The following is a 20,401-nucleotide window of genomic DNA, read 5'->3' as shown; positions in this document are numbered from 1 at the left end:
TCCCTACCCTTTTATCCGGATGTTGTGGATACTGCAATGCTTAGCAAACCACGATAACAAATCCATTTCCAACTGGATTCTATTATTTCTAATAGGTTTTTGGTGGAGTCTTTAGGGTTTTCTGTATATAAAATCATGTCATTTACAAATAGTGACCATTTTACTTCTTCCTTTCCATTTTGGATGCCTTTAATTTCTTTTTCTTGCCTAATTGCTCTATCTAGGATTTCAATACTATGTTGAATAAGAGTGGCGAGAAGGGGTATCCTTGTCTAGTTCCCGATTTTAGAGATAGCTTTTAACTTTTCATTACTGAGTATGATATTAGTTGTGTGTTTGTCACATATGACCTTTATTATGTTGAGATACGTCCCTTCTACACCCACTTTATTGAGAGCTTTTATCATAAATGGGTGTTGAATGTTACCAAATGCTTTTTCTGTATCTACTGAGATGAACATATGGTTTTTATCCTTCATTTTATTAATGTGGTGTGTATCACGTTGACTGATTTGTGGATGTTGAACCATCCTCAAACCCCTGGAATAAATTCCACTTGATCACGGTTGTATGATCTTTTTGACATATTGCTGAATTTGGTTTGCTAATATTTTGTTGAGGATTTTTGCATCTCTGTTCATCAGAGATATTGGCCTGTAATCTTCTTTTTTGTGTTGTCTTTGTCTGGTTTTGGTATCGGGGTAATGCTGGCTTATTCACAATGAGTTGGAATATACTCCATCCTCTTTAACTTTTTGGAAGAGCTGTGTAGAATTTGTATTATTTCCTAAATTTTTGTAGAATTCACCAAGGAATCTATTTGGGCCCAGAGTTTTCTTTGTGGGAAGGTTCTTAATATAATTTCAATTTCTTTACTAGATATAGGGCTATTTAAATGAATCATTTCTTCTTGAGTAAGTTTTGGGAGTTTGTATCTTTTAAGGAATTTGTCATTTCATCTAAGTTGTTGAATTTATAGGAATAAAGTTGTTCAGAATATTATTTTATTATTCTCAACAGTAATAGAATCTGTGGTTATGTCACCTCTCTCATTCTTGATATTGATAATTTGTGTCTTCTCTCTTTTTTTTCTTTATCAGGCTGCTAAGACATCAATTTAATTGACCACCTCAAAGAACCAGCTTTTGAGTTCATTGATTTTTCTCTATTCGTTTTCTATTCTCTATTTCACTGATCTCTGCTTTGATCTTTTTAAAAATTTCCTTTCTTCTGTTTATTTTGGATTAACTTACTCTTTCTAGTTTTTAAAGTAGACGCTGATGTCATTAATTTGAGACCATTCTTCTTTTCCAATATAGGCATTTAATGCTACAAAATTTCCCCTTACATGCTGCTTTAGTGACATCCCACAAATTCTGACATATTCTATTTCCATTATCATTCATACTTTCTAATTTTCCTTTTGATTTCTTCTTTGACCCATCTGTTATTCCTGAGTTACATAGTTCCCAAACATCTGGAAATTTTAAGACACTATTCTATTATTGGTTTCTAAATTTAATTCCACTGTGGTCAGAGAACATAATTTGTATCACCTGAATCCTTTTAAATTTATGGAGACTTGTTTTCTGGCCCAGAATATAGTTTATCTTGGTAAATGTTATGTATGCACTTGAAAAGATTGTATATTCTGCTGTTACTGAGTGGAGTGTTCCACAAATGTCAACTGGGTCACACTGGTTGACAGTGCTGTTCAACTCTACTATATCCTTGCTGATTTTCTGTCTACTTGTTGTATCAATTATTGAGAGAGAGAGGTGTTGAAATTTCATAATTGTGGCTATGTCTATTTCTCCTTGCAGTTCTATGAGTTTTTGCTTCATGTATTTTAAAACTCTCTTATTAGTTGCTTAACCATTTAAGATTGCTATGTCCTCTTGATGAATGATCCCTTTATCATGAAATGACCTTCTTTATCCCTGGTAATTGTCTTTGTCCTGAAATCTATTTGACTGATATTAATATATAGTCACTCCAGTTTTCTTTTGACTAATGTTAGCACAGAAGATCTTTTCTACCCTTTCACTTCTAATTTATTTGTATCTTTATCTTTAAAGTGTGTTTCTTGCAGGCAGTATGTAGTTGGATCTTGCTTTCTTAACTAATCGGACAAGCTACTTTTCCACTAAAGTAATTACTGTGATTATTTAATGTGATTATTGATATGGTTAGGTTAAAGTCCATCATCTTGGTAGTTGCTTTCAACTTCTCCTTTCTGATCTTTGTTCTCTTTTCCCTCCTTTTCTGCCTTCTTTTGGATTAACCGAATATTTTTCATGATTCCATTTTATCTCCTTTGTTGGCTTATTAGCTACAACTCTTTGTTTTGTCATTTGAGTGCTCCTTTTAGGGTTTATAGTATATACTTTTATTTATTTTTATTTTTATTATTTTTATTTTTTTTTGCAGTACGCGGGCCTCTCACTGTTGTGGCCTCTCCCGTTGTGGAGCACAGGCTCCGGGCGCGCAGGCTCAGCGGCCATGGCTCACGGGCCCAGCCGCTCCGCAGCATGTGGGATCTTCCCGGACCGGGGCACGAACCCGCATCCCCTGCATCGGCAGGCGGACTCTCAACCACTGCGCCACCAGGGAAGCCCATACTTTTATATACTTTTAACTTTTAAAGTCTAATTTCAAATGACATTATACCACTTCGTAAGTAGGAGAACCTTACTATGTTACAGTTCTCCCCTCTAACCTTTATGGTGGGATGTATTTTACTTTTATCTATGCTTTAAATGCAAGGATATGTTATTATTTTGGGTTACACAGTCAGATATCTTTTTGAAAGTTTTAAACAGTAAGAAAAAATTATATGTATTTACCCACATAGTTACTATTTCCAGTGATCTTCATTCTTTGAGAAGGAAGATCCCTTGCTGCTTTTGTAGCCTGTTGGGGATGTAAAGGCACTCAACAGAATCCAGGCCTTATAAATTCTTATAAATTCTTTTGAGGAAATTGAGCTTATAAATTCTTTTGAGGAAATTGAGCACATACCATAAAGTAACCATGTTAATTTAACAAAAAGGAAAAATCAAGAAGGAACATGGAACCAAGAATCTGGTAGACTCGGGCCTTTTCTTGTGACAAAGATGCCATTCAGGTTCATTCATTACTGGAAGCTATATTCATGGACTGGAGAAAGCAGGTCAGGATTGTAGGCTGCTTTCACCCCCACCATGGATAATCTTTGCACGGAAGAAGCTGATCATCCAACGGAGGGGTGTGCCCAGGAACTTTTAGACCCAGGCAACTTCCAGCAGTTGGGACTCTGCTGCTACCAGCTCTGTGCCCTGGAGGGGGCCTCCATGTGTGGCTGCCACGCAGCCCAGCAGGGCCCCTGGGGAGAAGAAAAGTGGGCCAGCCCACCAGCCATCCTTGTTCCTGTTCCCTTGGCAGGAGGGGCTGAGGGCAGGCCTGCTCAGAGCCAGCTGGCCACCTCCCACATGCAAACCCAGCAAGTGGGGCCGGACCACCTAGTCTCCGCTCTCCGTGGCTGCACGCTCCCTGGTGCAGCTTCTGGAGGAAGCAAATGCAGCTGGCACAAACAAACAGCCCCTTGGTCCTGTCCTTGACAGGCTGCTGCCAAAATTCAGTTTGAAGGAGTAGAAGGCAAATATAGACCTCAGCTCCTGCCAGAGAAGCTGTTTAAGCTAAAAGCAACAGGAGGGACTGAGTGGCTTGACTGCTCTAACTTCTTCACACATTTCTGATGTCAAACTGCAGGAAAGATTCTCCCACCCCACTTTCCCTGGAAAAAAAGAAAAGCTCTTCAAGACATCTGTCAACTCATTTAGGAAAAGTCAGCTTCCCAATGGGATAATCCATGTGAGACAGTTTCTTGCAATTGAGTAAGCAATTTGAGTTTTTATCTTATCAAAATAAGTGCTGGGGGCTTCCCTGGTGGCGCAGTGGTTGAGAATCTGCCTGCCAATGCAGGGGACGCGGGTTCAAGCCCTGGTCTGGGAAGATCCCACATGCCGCGGAGCAACTAAGCCTGTGAGCCACAACTACTGAGCCTGCGCGTCTGGAGCCTGTGTTCCGCAACGGGACAGGCCGCGATAGAGAGAGGCCCGCGCACCGCGATGAAGAGTGGCCCCCGCTTGCCACAACTAGAGAAAGCCCTCGCACAGAAACGAAGACCCAACACAGCCATAAATAAATAAATAAATAAATTTAAAAAAAAAGCTAATAAGTGCTGCTATTTGCCAATGTGGACTAATACAGATTAAATAGAGTTGATTCTTAACTTTCAGGTATTATAATAGGATATTCTGGATAAGATTCCATTTTCCCTTGGTTTGGATTTTTCATATTTTTATTTCCTCTTTTTCACACCATTGTCCTTCTGCTTTCTTCTTTCCCTTCTTGATGTTTCCTTTCCTGTTCTTCACACTGGTCTATCTTATACCAATCATGCCTTAACCCTCCTTTCCCTCCTTTCCTGTTGATATTTTTTCTTCCTCCTGCTGCCCTTCCTCTTGCCTGCTCATCACTGCTCTCCTTCTCCTCTTCAGCTCAGCTTCAACGCTGATTTGCCCTGTGACCCTACAGGATGGAGTGTGCTTAGTTGCATGCTTTTCTTTTCAATCAATCCCAGAACACTTTGCTTTTACAGAGACCTGCCCAACCAGGAAATTTCTCTGAATTCAGTGTCTTTGGCTTTTCTCAATAGCTCTTCTTAACTTCTGCCTAGAATTCCATTTGTTGAAAGGTGCCAGTTGTATAGGTGCCAAATATTTGAGGTCTTGTTATGTAATCAGAAACGGATATTTTAAATCAGGGAATTTTAGCAGTGCTCTAGTGCTTAAATGAGTCTTAATGAATACATATTCAAGACTTAAAGCAAAAAAACAAAACTTTCATATGCAAAAATTAACAACAAACTATGGCAAATGTGAAATGGATGTTTATAGATGTTCATATTAAATTGCTTCTTATCAGAGAAATGTAAACAATTTTCTTAGCTCTGCAAAATTCCACTGTAGCCCCTTCCGTCAAATTGTAAAGTAAAGCAGCTTAATGATTTTATAAAATCCATCTTTACCGTTAAAAAAAAAAAGTCAGCTTCCACAACGGGATTCTAAAAAAGGGTGGGTGTCAGGAGCGTTGGATTTAGCGACATCTTTTGCCATAACTTGGATACTGGTTGGGTGGGTGGGCTGGTAATACAGGAGAGCCTTAGGCTCAATTCACATCCACCCAGAGCTGGGCCCCTTCCCTTAAACCCAAACCCTGAACCTCTCTGCCAGGTTGGTGAAGCCTATCATCACTTCTCAGAACAGTGTGTACAATGAATAAAATAAAATAGATGAGCTTGTAAAGGAAACCAGTTAGACTGAAATACTGTTATCAAAATAATAAAAGAATTTGAAATAGAGTCATAAATGTGCTTCTTCATTAACACATTAAATGACAAGATCTAGTGGAAGTTCTAAAAACTACCTTCATTCCAAAACAGTGATGAGTATCTGTGACATTTCAAGATATCTGTAAAGTGATGGGAAAGTAAATGATTTCTTTTGGTGAAGATATCATAGGTGCTTCATTGTCTACAGTCATAACTGAAGGGAACACCAGATTTCAGTGAGAGGTTCATGAAAAGAAAAATGCAATGTTGTTCTCATCCAAGTTTACAGACCCTCCTGAATTCTATTCACAGACCTATCTGTGGGTCCAAGGACGCCTTGATTATGAAGACCTTTCTTCTTCTGGGCTGTCGGGAGAGAGCACTGCACTGGGAGACAAAAGGGTTTGTTCCCCGCCCCTGGCTCTCCCTCTAACAGCTGGGAGACTCGCCCCTTTAGTTGTTAAGGCAAAGCACCGTCTTGCTTAGTCCTCTCCCGCAGAGGCTGGTGTCGGGTGGGGGTGTCCCCTGGGGTTCCAAAGCACCCTGTGCCTATTCCCTCACTGGTTCTCACCTGTGGGGTAATGACCTGCTCCTGCCATCCACCCCCTGCTCTTGCCCAAAGCAGCAATAATGGCTCATTTATCATTGTGTTCCTGGTATCCAGCACAGGGCTTGGTATACAGAAGACCATGAATATACATTTACTGGATGAACAGATGAATGAATGGATGAAAGCATCTCTCTCTCACTGTAAAAATATTCCTTATTTCACACGAGCAGTTCTCAACCCTGGCTATATGCGAGAATCACGTACTGAGATTTCAGAAGATCCTCAGACCCAGGCTATCCCTCCAGAGATTCAGACTCCAGTGGCTGGGGTAGGGCCCCAGCTTTTGTATTTTTTTAAAACCACCCCAGGTATAGCCAGAGTTGAGAACCTACAGAACCACAGAGCAGTAGCTGAGGTAAGAGAATAATGCTCCCAGATGAAACTTCTTTCCCAGACTTAGAAAGATGAAATTAGTGCAGAATTCTGAACTCTGCGAGGGGCTGAACATATAAATTGAGTTTCTGACCCTCAGAGTCGGGTCACGGTTCTGAATCCAACAACATCAGTAATATCTGAACTACATTCTCAGACTTAGGTGAAAAAAATCCCGGGCTTGACAGTGAAGACCATGAAACGAAGAGCGAATGCCCGAGCAAGCCCTGCAAGGCCCTCGCTCCCTCCCCTCACTGCAAGAAATCCTTGCGAACTGGGCCCTGTCCTGGGCAAGCAGCACACCTTCCGGCTGGGGATTCCTAGCTGTGTGCTTTCCTCATCTACAAAGTGGAGATGATAATAAAAACGCCAACCTCAAAGTACTACTGCAGGAACTGAAAGATGTAAGCGGGCAGAAAGCATTTTGTAAGTAGCCACACATGCTATCAAGATTCTTTATTATTACATTCTACCAACTGAGTCCTTATAGGTGGAAAGACCTTATGACTTAGGGATTCTAGGTCAGACTCCCTGCATGTAAATTCTAGCACCACCTCTTACCAGCTGTATCATCTCACGGTTAACTATTTAACTTTTTTTTTTGGCCTCAATTCCTTATCTGTAAAATGGTGATAATAAAGGTACCTATCTCATAGGGTTTTTGGAAGGTTTGGCTGAATTAATGTACTTAAAGTACCCTTGGTTCTGGGGCTGGTAGATGCAAACTATTACATTTAGAATGGATAAACAACAAGGTCCTACTGTAGAGCACAGGGAACTCTATTCAATATCCTGTGATAAACCTAATGGAAAAGAATATTAAAAAAGAATGTATATATAAAACTTCAGCTTTGCATCGGAATCCCCTGGAGGGCTTGTTAAAACATGGACGGCCGGGCCCCTGTACAGAGCTTTTGATTCAGTAGACCTGGGCTGAGATCCAGCAGTTTGCATGTTTAACAAGCTCTTAGGTGATGCTGCTGTTGCTGGCCTGGGAACCACACTCTGAGAACAGCTGGCTTAGAATAATGATTGGCATACAGTAAGTACCTAATAAGTGTTAGCTGTTATTATCTTTTCCCGGCTTCTAAAGCTGTTATTATCTTTTCCCGGCTTCTAATTTCTTAGTCCCTGAGCGAAACAGTTTATGCTCCACTTCTACTCAGTACTGTCTTCGTGAAGAAACAATTTTGAAATCTTCTGCTTGCAGTGGTTCCCAAAGTGTGACCCCACAAACATCATGCGGGAGCTTACTTGTAATGAAGTTCTTGGGCCCCGACCCAGATCTACTGAATCAGGGATTATTGGCGTGAGGATCAAGGTCCTGTGTTCGAACTAACAGCCCTCCAGGTGATTCTAATGCACAGCAACTTTAAGAGATACCCCTCTGCTAGAAAATCACAATGACCACTACAGTACTCCTATTAAAAAGGGGAGGCAGGATGGCTTAAGATCCAGAGTATAGTTTTTGGTTGAACTGCAGCTGAAGAACTGGCTCAGCTTCTTAGTGTGGCCCTACATGAGTTACAATACCCCTCTAAGCCTCAGTTTCCTCATCTGTAAAAATGGGCATCATCACAGGACCTACATCACAAGGACCTGAGACAATGCAAATGAAGTGCCTGACACGCTACCTGTTCAAAGAATGTTAGCTGCCACTGTTATCTTTATAATCATTATGATATGTCCTCTCTCAAAGTGAGTTGAGATAGCTTATAACCAACATATAGATGTACAGGTGCACAGGATAGCTAAAATAAAGATTAAAAAAATAAAAATGTCACACACAGAAGGTGGAGAAAGGGAGGGTTGAAATGGCTGCTGCAACTGTCTTGCAAATTGAGGTCTGGACTTCCCTGTGGGCTAGAGTCAAAAAAGGAAATACAGAGGTCATGGTTTCCGCTGGTTGAAAAGAGGAAGGAGACCAGCTCTTTTGGAGAGACAATATTGTCCCTCGGCCACACCAGTTCTAAATTCTAGGAGAATCTGATCACACGAACCTGTGCACGAAGGCCCTGGGTAACAGGAGGAAATCTCCAGCAGTGCTTCATGTACCTTTTTCTTTAATTAATTCTCAACAAGAGCCCAGGGCAAAATCCTTAGATCCCAGAAGATGAGAGATGTTACACTCACTTTGGGTGCCGAATATCAGGGAGAGAGCGATTCAGGGAGATTTTATCACTGACGTAAATGTTAAATCCATTTTCTCGGTACGCCTGATCCACTCTCTCAGCATCGGTCATGGGGAAGGGCCTCCCTTGTTCTCCGTTTCCTAGGAGCAAAGAGCAAAGTCAGTGTTGCCAATTAAATGGAGTGGGGAAGGGAAGATGAAAAATATGGTTAAATCACCAAGATAGAACTTTACACTTGATATACAGTGTTCCTCCAGATTTTGCAGGGCTAAAGAGGTGAGGGGATTGAGACTCAGCCATGGGCGTATCACGCACTTCAGACCTGTTCTCATGTAATGTCCCCAGCAAAGCTGTCAGGGTAGGCATACGAGTCCTCATTCTATAGACAGATAAACCAGGACGCAGAAAGGCTATAAAACCAGGTCTCTGGGCTCCAAAGCCCATGCTTCCCCCACTCTGCCAGGAGCCCCAAACATCCCTGACCCTGAAGTCTGATCACCTGGACGGGAGGCCAGGTCACTTGCCTATAAGCTGATCAACCTTGGGCCAGTACTACCTCTCTGAACTGTAGCTTGTTCCTGTCTGGTACCCACACCACGCTGAGAAAGTCAAATGAGAGGTTGCATACATGAAAGCTTTCTGTAAACTATAAACCCTATTAACCATGTGAGGAAATACTATGATTACTCTCCAGGCAAGGCAAGCTTTATATATAAATCAAAATTGCCACAAATGATAAAAGATGTTTTGATTTTTTTTAAGCCAGCAAACAAATTAAGATTTGCCTAGCCTAGGCCTGGATTGCCTGAAAAGTGTTGTTTTGAGCAATGGATTTGGGTGGATCCAGTACCAGTTTTCCTCTCTCTTTACAATCCATCTGGGGAAAGAGTCCCTGATGCTCTAGCAAATTACTCTCTGGGTTCCCAGGGTGCAGATGGTACGTGGGGATGTCCCCCAACCCCTGCAATAATAGCCCAAGCATCTGCCATTGGCAAGGGTCTGGAAGAAGGGGTAATAAAAGTCAGCTGATTCAACATCACCTCATCTTCTGGAGCCCACGGACTGAGCAACACCCCGTTTACTTTGCAAAGTAAATGTTGAAACATCAGCTTGATGAGAAAGTGCAAGCAAAGAGGGGAGCCCAGGGGTGGTGTCTACTCCAATCCAGCCCGACAAGAGAGAGGACTCCGCCACCCGTAACTTGCATTGCTCTGTGATAAGACACTGCCGGCCAGTGCCCAGCACAGATCCTGCAAGGGACACAAATGCAACAGGCAGAAAAAGAAGAGCAGAAGCATCTGTTCGGGCGGGGAGGGAAGCTTCGGGAAGGCAGTGCAGGGGAGTGACTCAGAGTTCAGGCCCTGGAGCTGGGCAGAGTGGAGTTTGAAGCCCGCCCTGCTGCTCCCAGCTGTGTCATCTCAGGAGCGCCTTCAGCCTTTCTACGTCTTGAGTTTTGCCTTTTCTATTCCCTGGGATGAGAAGGTTCAATGTGATGATTAAGGAGGGAACTCAGGGCAAGATGCCTGGCACACAGTGAGTGCTCAACACATGCTGGTTATTATTACTCTCAATAATGTCGCCACTGCTTACTCTTTTCTGGCTAGTTAGCCCAATGTTCCAATAATTCCGGTATAACTGCCTGGAAAATTAGCTCTTTTCAAATGTTTCCTTTCTTAAGGAAACATTTTAAATCATGTTTAAAATTAAAAAAAAATTTTAAAACATTTTAAATCCCCTTCATTTTAAATCACTGGCATATAGAAAAATGCATGTCCTGTCTTCGCTTTCCCTGACCATCAGTTGTTACATCAGCTCTATTCAGAGCCTTACTGTCATCTGGTTTTGTCATAGTATAACTTAAAAAAAAAAAAAAATCAATAGTGGTGGGTACCTCTAACTGAGATAAAAATGAATAAAATACAATCCCTTATATTTCTACGGTGCTTTCCAGTACTGTAAATTGTACTTTACTTGTCACCTTCACGACAACACCCTGAGGTTATCAAAGTAGGAAGCATGAGCCCCACTGACAGAGGGGGAAACCGAGGCTCCAGGAGATGGAACTTATCTGATGGTCACATGGCTGGTAGGTGGTATCTGAGCTGCTCTCCTGGCTCCTAGCCCAGGCTCTCTCTCGAGATGACTCGCCACAGAAATTATGTGGCGAGTCACCCCACCCCTTCCCAACTCTGCAGTGTAACAGGAACAGTTCCAAAGGCTAATTAGGCAAAGAAAACTTCAGCTTAAGCCCACTAGATTCATTCAACCTTGTGGCTATGGTGCTGCGTAGGGATCAACTCAGCCCTCTAGACCTGAGTTCAACTCCCAAGCCTGCCTCTTTCTCACTGTGTGACTATAGGCAAATTACCCCACCTCTCTGAGCTCCAGGTCTCTTCTCATCAAATGCGCTACAAAGGTTGGTGAGGAGTTTCACCAACAAAAGTGTGGACCTTGGGCCTCGTTCATCATACATGTTCAATAAGTGTTGGCTCTTATGATTACTACTCCTCATTTTAGTGGTAAAATATCTTCGAGGAGGGAGACATTTTCTATCACCATAGAGGTAGAAGGGCAAAGTCCCGAAGGCAGTGGATCTGGTGGTGTGAGTGGAGAAAGGGGTCAGCTAACAGGTGAAGCGGGGGATCCCAGGAACCAGGGGAAGGATGACGGCAAACGGACAGGGAGTCAACAGGAGGTCCAGATAACCCCGTTAAACACACACATTCGCGCACACACACACACATGCGCGTGTGCAAACACTCTCCAGGGGACCGTCCAAGGATGCTCTGCTCTCATACCTACACGCTGAGCATCCCTCTTGATGGCTTCTTTGTCGTGCCAGTCCTTCAGCTTCTGCCCATCTCCCAAGAAAAAGGTCTTCTTTTGCTGATTGTGTGAGCCCTTAAAAAAAAGACAAAAACTGTGAAATAGAAGAAAAGGGGAAATAAGTTTAATAACAGAGACCCAGAAATTACACTGCCTAAGGGAGCTTTCAGTATTGATTGAATGTCTGTCATCATTGGTTCATTTATTAATTTCCTCAGTATAGCTTTGTTAGTCCTGCTCCATGCCAGCCAGGTGTGCAAAGTTCAGAAAGATGACACACTGTGTCCACCGTCCTGGAACTTACAAGCCCACGGCAGAGAAAACAGATGGACAGATATTCCTTCCATGGAAGAGAGAAAGAGGTAGGTGTGATGCTGTCCAACAGAAATATAACGTGAGCCACCTAGGTGAGCTGCATATGTAACTTTACATTTTCTAGTATTCACATTTAAAATTTTTTTTTTTTTTGTGGTATGCGGGCCTCCCACTGTTGTGGCCTCTCCCATTGCGGAGCACAGGCTCCGGACACACAGGCCCAGCGGCCATAGCTCACAGGCCCAGCCGCTCCGCGGCATGTGGGATCCTCCCGGACCGGGGCACGAACCCGCGTCCCCTGCATCGGCAGGCGGACTCTCAACCACTGCGCCACCAGGGAAGCCCTAAAAATTTTTTTTAAAACAGGTGAAGTGAGGGACTTCCCTGGTGGTCCAGTGGTTAAGACTCTGTGCTCCCAATGCAGGGCGCCCGGGTTTGATTCCTGGTCAGGGAACTAGATCCCGCATGAAGAAACTAAAGATCCCACGTGCCGCAACCAAGACCCGGCACAACCAAATTAAAAAAAAAAAGGTGAAGTGAGTTTTGATAATATATTTCATTTAGCTCCATATACTCCATCTAAAGTATTATCATTTCAACACACAGTGGAAAAAAGTGTTGAGGTATTCTACATTCTTTTTTTTTTTTGTACTAAGTCTTCAAAATCCAGTGTGTGTATTTCACACTTGTGTTCATCTCAGTTCAGCCTCATTCCAAGTGCTCAAGAGCCATAGGTGGTTAGTGGCTCCATACTAGACAGGGCAGAAGCAGTGAATTTTGGGTGAGAGGTCTGGAGAAAGTGCTAGAGGACTTCGCTTCTGCCTGGGAGAACTGGGGAAGGTTTTATGGACATGGGTGCCTTTGGATTGGGCGAAATGAGAGGCAGGCAGAGCACATGGCCTGGGCATAGACTTCCAGGTGCAGGTGGAGCACGGCAGAGCTGGGCTGGGCCCAAGGAGCACAAAGCACAGGAAGAGAAGTCGGGTCTTGGTCATCTCTGCAGTCCCAAAGAAGGCCCAGTCCCAAAGAGGGGGAACAGTTGTCAAATGTGTGTGGAAGGTCTGAACAAGCACTTAGATGGCTGAAAGAAAACAGGAATATATAGTAGCCAGGGGCTGGCAGAGGAAGGCATTTATTTTGTGTTCCGGAAGGTGAGCCCATGCTGGTGGGCCAATTAGGAAGCAGTTCCCCTAATTAAAGGAGGCCGCATTCCAGTGTCTGGGGTCATCAGAAGGTGTCAGATGCTTTCCCACGCCAAGAGTCGAGTCTAAGGACTTGGCCCCAGGGCTCAGTAAGAGTCTTCCCAAGGTAACACTGCTCCACACGGCTGTTTAAATACCTGTGTTCACCTACATGAGAACAGCTTTCCACCTCACCTTGCCCATTAAAAACCCCAGACACCTGTCCTTGTCACTGTGGCATGCAGAATCCACTAGTCCTATTTCCTATATAATTAACTAGGCCCTGAATGCGTGGTGTGCTGGAACATTAGCACTAACAAGAAGCCACTGGAATAAAATCATCCCCACGCCTGTTTATTAAGGCTCCGGCTGATTCTCGCGTTAGCAGATTTTCCACAACGGCTCTAATGATAATGACAATCCTTGGCATTCCCTCTCCTTACAGACCCCTCTGAGTTGCAAGAAGAAAACTCTGAAAGTGGGTCTGCCAGATGTTGTGGTCAGAGAGGGAAAGAAAACTGCAAAAACAAAGGGCACGTGCCTGCAAACAGTTCTCGGGGTCTTAGAAATCACAGGAGCTGAGCTGGAAGTTCCTTCAGCAGGTTTCAACTGTGGTGAGCTACATTTCTACAGGAGACCCTTCAGTGCTGCCTTGGGAAGGTGGAGGCTGAGAGTAAGAGCTTGACTCCCCTCCTTCAATCAGACCTGCAATGCACCTGTCTGTTTTTTATACCAGGGTTCCATGTGGGATTTCACTTTTAAAAGGACCTCTGCTAAAAACAAACTGACAATCAAGTCTCCAAACAAGTGAACACATATACTTGGAAACTGAACTGAGGACACTGCCCTATTTCACAGGCAGGGAAACTGAATCTTGGAATGGGTCAGGGACCTACCTGAAGTAAGTATTCTACCTCTAGATGTCAGGATTGGTCGGTCAAGAGCTGGTTAGCAATCTTTCCTCCAGCCCTCCCTCCCAATTCCTTCTCCCTCTTCTGCTACCCAAAGACTGGGAACTTCCACTGACGACATTAGGTCACTAGTGGACCTAAAGAGGTTCTGCAAAGCGCGGCTGCCTTAATGGAAGGAACCAATCTAAAGTGGTTCTCAAAACGTGAACCAGGAGCATCCACACCAGTTGGGAACTTGTTAGAAATGCAGATTCCCGAGCCCTGCCCAGGAAGTAGCAGCAGCAACTCTGGGGGTGGGGCCTGGCAATCTGGGTTTTAATAAGTCCTCCAAGAGATTGTGATGCACACTCCCGTTTGAGAACTACTGGTCTAGAACGAAGGAGGCCATAATCCTGCCTCCTCTGTGCCAGTCAGGCTACACCTGGGCTACTGTATCCAAGCTGGGCAGATATTCATCATCAATGGTCACAAAAACCTTAGATGTGATCACTGGCAAACACAATCTGGTGGCTTCTGAGGATCTTTTTTTTTTTTTTTAACTGCCAGCATGAAAAAAATGGAGGGATTTCTTATTGTTTTATCAAGATTCATTGGCTTCTCCTGAAAACTCAAAAGACACGTCAGTGCTCTGACCAAGCTGGGCCAGCACATGGCTCTCCACTTTGCCACAGTCCCCCGCCATTCCTTAGTGCATTTCACCTGGCTCTCATCTCTCATTTGTCTTACTTTCCTGGCCCCAGGGAGTTTGCAACAGGCTGCCACATACAGGTATGTATGAGGAAGATTAGAAACTGTGTTGTAGGAGGACTGGGAGATGGGAAGCCGTGCGGGACACAGGAGCATCTGTCTTGTTCTCTGAGGCCCTGAGGCTAGCGTGAGTGCCAAGGGCAGAAATTACTGAATGACTGAGGGATTAGTTTAAGATAGAGAAGAAATTCTAAAAGTTGGACTGGTATTAGGGTGAAACAGGGGCACTTGGAAGAAGATAGAGGAGGCCAGGAACAGGATGCTCGCCTGTTCATCAGGATGTGAAGGAGGGGGCCCAAGTGCGGGGTTAGGGCTAGCACTTCTCGAACTTTCTTGTGCAGTACAATCACATGGGGATCTTGTTAAACATGGATTCTGACATAGGAGGTCTGGGGCTGGGCCTAAGACTCTGCATTTCTGAAAATCTCCCAGGGGATGGCTGATGCTGCTGATCTGCGAAAAACACTTTGAGTAGCAAGGGTGAGGCGACCTTTACAAGGACATTTCAAGCGTCTAAGAGTCCAGAAAGGACACTGTTTCCTCCATATGTTTGTGAAAGTCTTCTCACATTGCTGGGAACAGGGCACGGGGTTGAATCCCACAGTTGTGACCGCATAGAGGTAAACTCCCTTGAATGAACAGTGAATTGCTGAACCAACAGGGTAGAGAATTAAGATTCCAAAATTCTGGGAGTTTCACACTTAACAGCTTCTACCACCTCGTTGCCTTTGCCTTAATGATGCACGTCCCTCTGGAATGATCTGCAGTGGTCTGGAATGATCATTTAGGTGGTCTCAGTAGTTCTTATTTCCTCCCTAAACTAAGAGGACTTCGGAGCTTGCTGCCATAGGGACTTCTGCATGTCTAAACATGTCACTAGGGGGGTCCTCAAATAACCAAGCTACGCAGCTGCTCAGAAACAATTAGTCCACCTGTCTCCCATCTTACAGGTGGGGAAACTGATGTCCAAAGAGGCCAAGCTACCCAACCAAGGCCACATAAGCAGGCCAGAGAATAAGAGCTATGTTCTTTGACTCCCACGCTGGGTTTTAGTGGAGAGAGCCCTTGTAGTGTGGCCTTGGACAAGCTACAAGAGTCACAGGCACCTCAATTTTCCTGCCTGGAAAATAGAGACAGCACTACCTGCCCAAAAGGTACTTTCAGATCAACCAAGAAAAATCACAAACTGTGTTATCGGGAGCACTTTCAGAGTTTACACATCAATGTGGGTACAAACTCCTTTAGGATTTTAAGAATCTACTGTAAATTGACATCTCATCAAATCACCTTGATACAGGACTCAAATTTTACTATACAAGTTAAAAAGATTTCCAATAATAGGTCTGAGCTTTTGGTCAGAAAAGGAGTTGGTTTTGATACTAAAACCACTGAGCATTCAGAGCCCAAAGGGCCCTTAGAATCCTATCCAGAAACCTTTATGAAAATTTTGATCAGGAGTCTCTGACATCCACCCATGGAAACCCCACAGATACATCATTCCAACTATTGCCAAATATTTATCGAGATCTACTCTGTGCCAGGCACTGGGGATACAGGCATGACAACACAGATCCCTTGTAGATGCTAATGGCTTTATAGCCAGATCAGTCTCTCTCAAAGGATGGTTCTTGGGAGACCTGAGCTCTCATTATAGATACAAATGCCTGGACCCCACGCTGAACCTATGAAATCAACATATCTGGGCGTAGGAGGCCAGGAAGATGTCTTTAAACACATTCCCCATGTGATTCACAATAAAGGTGGAAAACCACTTGTCAAAATCCAGCTGTCTCGCTTGCAGATACGAAATCTGCAGCTAACAGAGTAGAAGAGACTTGCCCAAAATCCCATAGTTTGTCAGCCCCAAAGACCAAACCAGATCTGGCTGTTCTCTCCCTGGGTTAGACTGTGAGCTCCTTGAAGGCAGGGGCACATCTGTTTTGAGCTGTCACTGTGTGTTCCTAGGTCAATACCTTAGGCCCTCAGTAAATATCAGGTGAATGACTGAATGAATGATTGTTCATTAATGGGGCAGGAAGTCTAGTTGGATGATTCAGAGCATTCTGATTCCAGAGACGGAAAAACTTAGGTTTTACTTCCTGGGCAGGTGGACCCCAGTTTCCTTGACTGATAAATAGGGAAAACTATCAGAATAACCTGCAGGTTAACCTGCACCTGAGGGGATGAACTGAACTCATCTATACAACGCATCAAGCTCAGTGTCTGGCACAAAGTTAGGCCCCTTCGGTAAAGGAGTGCAACTATTAATACGTTATTTTTGGAGAAGGATTATGATCTGGTGAATGTGATGGTCATGTTTGGGGGAAAAGGAGAGAGATGGGAATCTAATAATAAAACTGGGAGCCCTGCAGAAGGACCTATTGAACACCTGAGCCAATTCAACTGGCTATTGCTGGTAACAGGATTTAGAGAGTTTCCTCATTAACAGCAGGTTATGTGCCCACGTGGAAATTCGCTGTTCTTGAGGAAAGAAGAAAGTCCTTAGTTAATAGTGGCATTGTACAACAGAAACAAATGCCACAGACCTTTCGCAACAAGAAAAACATGAACAATGCTTCTCAAAAGACAGCGATTCTTATGCAATGGCAATCACTTCATGTTATGCAAAAAAGGATGTCTGGGTTTCAATCCAGAGGTAATTTTAAGTTTCTTTAATTCTGCAGACTCACAGATTTGTCTATAAAAGCCGTGATTATTTTCCTTCAGCAACCATCTTCTGCTACTTTCCTTCCCCTCTGTTCCCAGATGTCCTTTTGCTACAGGAAGCAGAGAGGCTGGAAAGGAGCACAGGGCAAGGGAGGTGAGGGAGAGTGTAGGGAGAAGGCTGGCAGAATGATGGTGGAAATCACATTAAACAGTAAATTGGAAATGGATTCTGACTGGCTGCTCTAAATAACTGCTTCTGGTATCTGCATGCTTTTACTTAACATTCCACTGAAAGAATCAATTAGTGTTCACACACACACACACACACACACACACACACAAATGGAATTTTAATCTTTTGTTTAATCACTATTTAGCGTGCCTGGCATCCTTTGGAGGGAAGGAAGAAAGGTGGTGAAGTGAGCCAACTGTATTCTGCCCAAGGAGAAAGGTCTGTTAAAGCACATACTCTAATCCCAGCGCTGCCGACTCGGCAACTACCGCTCAGAGAGGACACTTGTGTCTCTGGCTGAGCTGTCTAGTGTCTTCAAAACAATGGAAAAAGGGCTGTATGTTCAAAAACGGCAATGCGGAAAGGAAAACTGAGCAGGGCACCTGCTTCATCCAGGGTCCGAGGACTATAACGGATTAGATTCAGTAATTTTAGGATAGCTTCTCTGCCCCCAACCCTCCTGTCAAATAACCCTACAAAGGCGCTGGAATGATTTTGCTTTGAGGCTTAAATGACTCCATGCAATTCCAAACATTTGTTTATCTGCTAAGTAGATTATTCTAATAACCTTCATACACACACACACACACACAGACAACACAGCAAAGCATTCTCTTCAAGGTTGTCTTCAAGGTTATCCTTCAAAGAGGGTCAGGAGGACTTAATTTAGCCAAAAGCATAAAGTTACTTTAATTTAAGCAAGGGAGTTTGGACAACTGATAAATGTACTTTCTTCATGAGTTTTGAGGACATAAGCTGAACTGTTTTATTTCTTCATTCACCTCATAAAAGAGGATGATTCCACTAAGGAATTAAGGACCTACTATGTCCAAAGAGCTGTGGAGGAAATAAAGAAAAATAAGATAATTCTTAGCCTCAACAAACAGCATGGATATAAGAAAGGAAAAAACACACAACACTGTGTGTGCCTTGAAAGTTGTACAGATGAATTCTAAAGGTATTTACAAGAGCCAAAGGTTAAATTCTACTTAAGACCATCAGGGAAAAATTCCTGCAGAAGCAAGGTCTTTGACAGCTGCCTGAAAGGATGGGTAGGATTTTGACTGGTAGCCACGGGGGGATGGAGCCCAGCTGGAGGGGAAGCATGTGCAAAGAGATGGAGGTTAGAAAGTAAGGGACCTGTTTCCTTAGTGGCAAGGAGACTGATTTGGCTGGGGTGAGTGGGATGCAACAGAGAGTCAGGAACAAGGAGGCCAGGAAGTCTGGACCAGAATCTGAGGGCCTTACATTTGAGCTGTTTGGCAGGTGGGAGCCACAAAAGGTCTTTGAGCAAGGAACAGGTTGGAGTAGAGGTCCAAGAACAAAATGTTACTACCTATCCACCTGTAATTAATCTCAGAGTCCCCCTCTTCCTGGGATAGATGCAGAGAGAAACACGATTTTGTTTTCATTCAGAAGCAACGTGCCCTCATTGTAGGCTGAGGCTCACTCTCCACCATTCCAGAAGTCAGACTGAAATGAGCTGACCTAAGCCCAGCCCTCACCTGGCAGGCTGCTGTTCTGAGAAAACCTACCTTCCAATACAACCAGGACCAAGCAGTACGAGAAAACAATTGCCCCTAAAGGGCACTGTTTATGAATGGACAGAGACACTATAACCCAGCAACCACAAGACTGACGAAGTCGGCCGGGCCCACGTCAGGCAAGTCCTGCTGTTCCACCCAGTAATCAGGCGTGTCAATTTTCCTCGCTCCAATAACTCTGTGGTCTCAACACCAGGATGTTGGCATCTGAAATCTGGGCGGGGCCCCATTCCCTAAGAGGGTAAGGTCATTCACAAATAGGAACCCTTGTTTAAAAAGGCTGACGCTGTGCTTCCAAGGGCAGAAGCAACCCACTAGTCCAATTCACCCTTTTGTTTTGTACAGATGGCTCTAGAAAAGGTCATTTGCTACATACGGTGTGAAAGCTCATTAAAAGACTTTTTAAACAGAGAGAGAAAAAGAGCCAAGATGTTTGTAATACCTACTATCTAAAGGGCAAATGGAGCCTTCAGTAACTTTTTTCTTTCATTCTAAAAGAATGATTGCAACTTGTACCATTTTCTTCAGAGGAAGTTTCCAAAGGGTTTATCACTGGAATAACAAACAAAACAACAACAACACTGATCATTTGACAATGTTCATTTGGGTGTCTCACCCATCCATTGGTCCATCCACGTACACGTTTAATGAATACAAGCACATGCCAGGCCCTGTGCTAGGTATAAAGAATACACTGGTGAGCGAGACAGATGAGGGCCCTGCTCTCATAGAGCTTATAGTAGTGTGTGTGGCAGAAGGGAATATAGACTTTAATCCAGAACCACAAATAAATTTAAATAGTTACAGTGGCCTGTGCAGAAAAGAAGGATAACATGGTGCAAAGAGAGTCCCTTTCTTTCAGATCAGATCAGATCAGATCAGCAGGGTCTTATCCAGACAGAAAAGTCAGGAAAGCCTTCCCTGAGGAAACGGATGGAGTATGATTAGAATAAACTCAGCAGAGAGAGGAGAACAGAGCATTTCAGACAGAGGGTGAAGTGAGGATGTGCAAAGGCCCATATTTGGCTGGGCAAATATGAAACCGGAGGGACTAAAAGAAGAGCAGGGTGTGTGTTGCACAGAGAAGGAGGGGAAGCCTGGTGGGGATGAGAGGTGGGCAGGGATGAGAATTTTGTCTTTCCCTAGAAGCATTTGGAAATGAAGTATTTTATAGAAGGAAGTGGCAAGATCAGATTGCATTTGGAAAGCTCTCTTATAGCTACTGGCGAAAGGATTAGGAGGCCAAGAGGAAGGGTGGAACACAGGGAGGAGGCTATCATCACAGTGGTATAGGCAGAGATGACGCCAGTTTAGGCAGGAAGGTAGAAGCTGGGATGGACATAAACATTTTTTATTTTAAATAGAGTCACGAGGGTCCTGCAAGTCTGCAGTCAAGAAATGCAGCCTCAGGACTTGGACATTTGGGTGATAAGTTCATCTTGAAGGTCCATAGGCCCAAGATGCCATGGATGCAGGTGGGGCTGACCTGG

General features: G+C 43.8%; 1 protein-coding gene across 3 annotated transcripts in view; it reads right to left on the bottom strand.

Moving 5' to 3' along the window:
• GALNT10 (polypeptide N-acetylgalactosaminyltransferase 10) overlaps positions 1 to 20,401 on the bottom strand; it is a 225,299-nt gene that overhangs the window by 101,159 nt on the left and 103,739 nt on the right. For all 3 annotated transcript variants that reach the window (XM_029216105.1, XM_029216104.1, XM_029216103.1), the window contains exons 2-3: positions 11,287 to 11,389; positions 8,490 to 8,628 (exon numbers count right to left, since the gene is read on the bottom strand). In XM_029216105.1, the coding sequence (XP_029071938.1) occupies positions 8,490 to 8,628; positions 11,287 to 11,389 (242 nt within the window). The remainder of the gene's footprint in view (positions 1 to 8,489; positions 8,629 to 11,286; positions 11,390 to 20,401) is intronic.

The sequence above is a fragment of the Monodon monoceros genome, unplaced genomic scaffold (genome assembly GCF_005190385.1).
Source record: "Monodon monoceros isolate NGI ecotype Baffin Bay Population unplaced genomic scaffold, NGI_Narwhal_1 Super_Scaffold_12, whole genome shotgun sequence".
Lineage (NCBI taxonomy): Eukaryota > Metazoa > Chordata > Mammalia > Artiodactyla > Monodontidae > Monodon > Monodon monoceros.
Note: the sequence above shows the minus strand (reverse complement) of the source record. Positions and strands in the feature narration are given on the sequence as shown.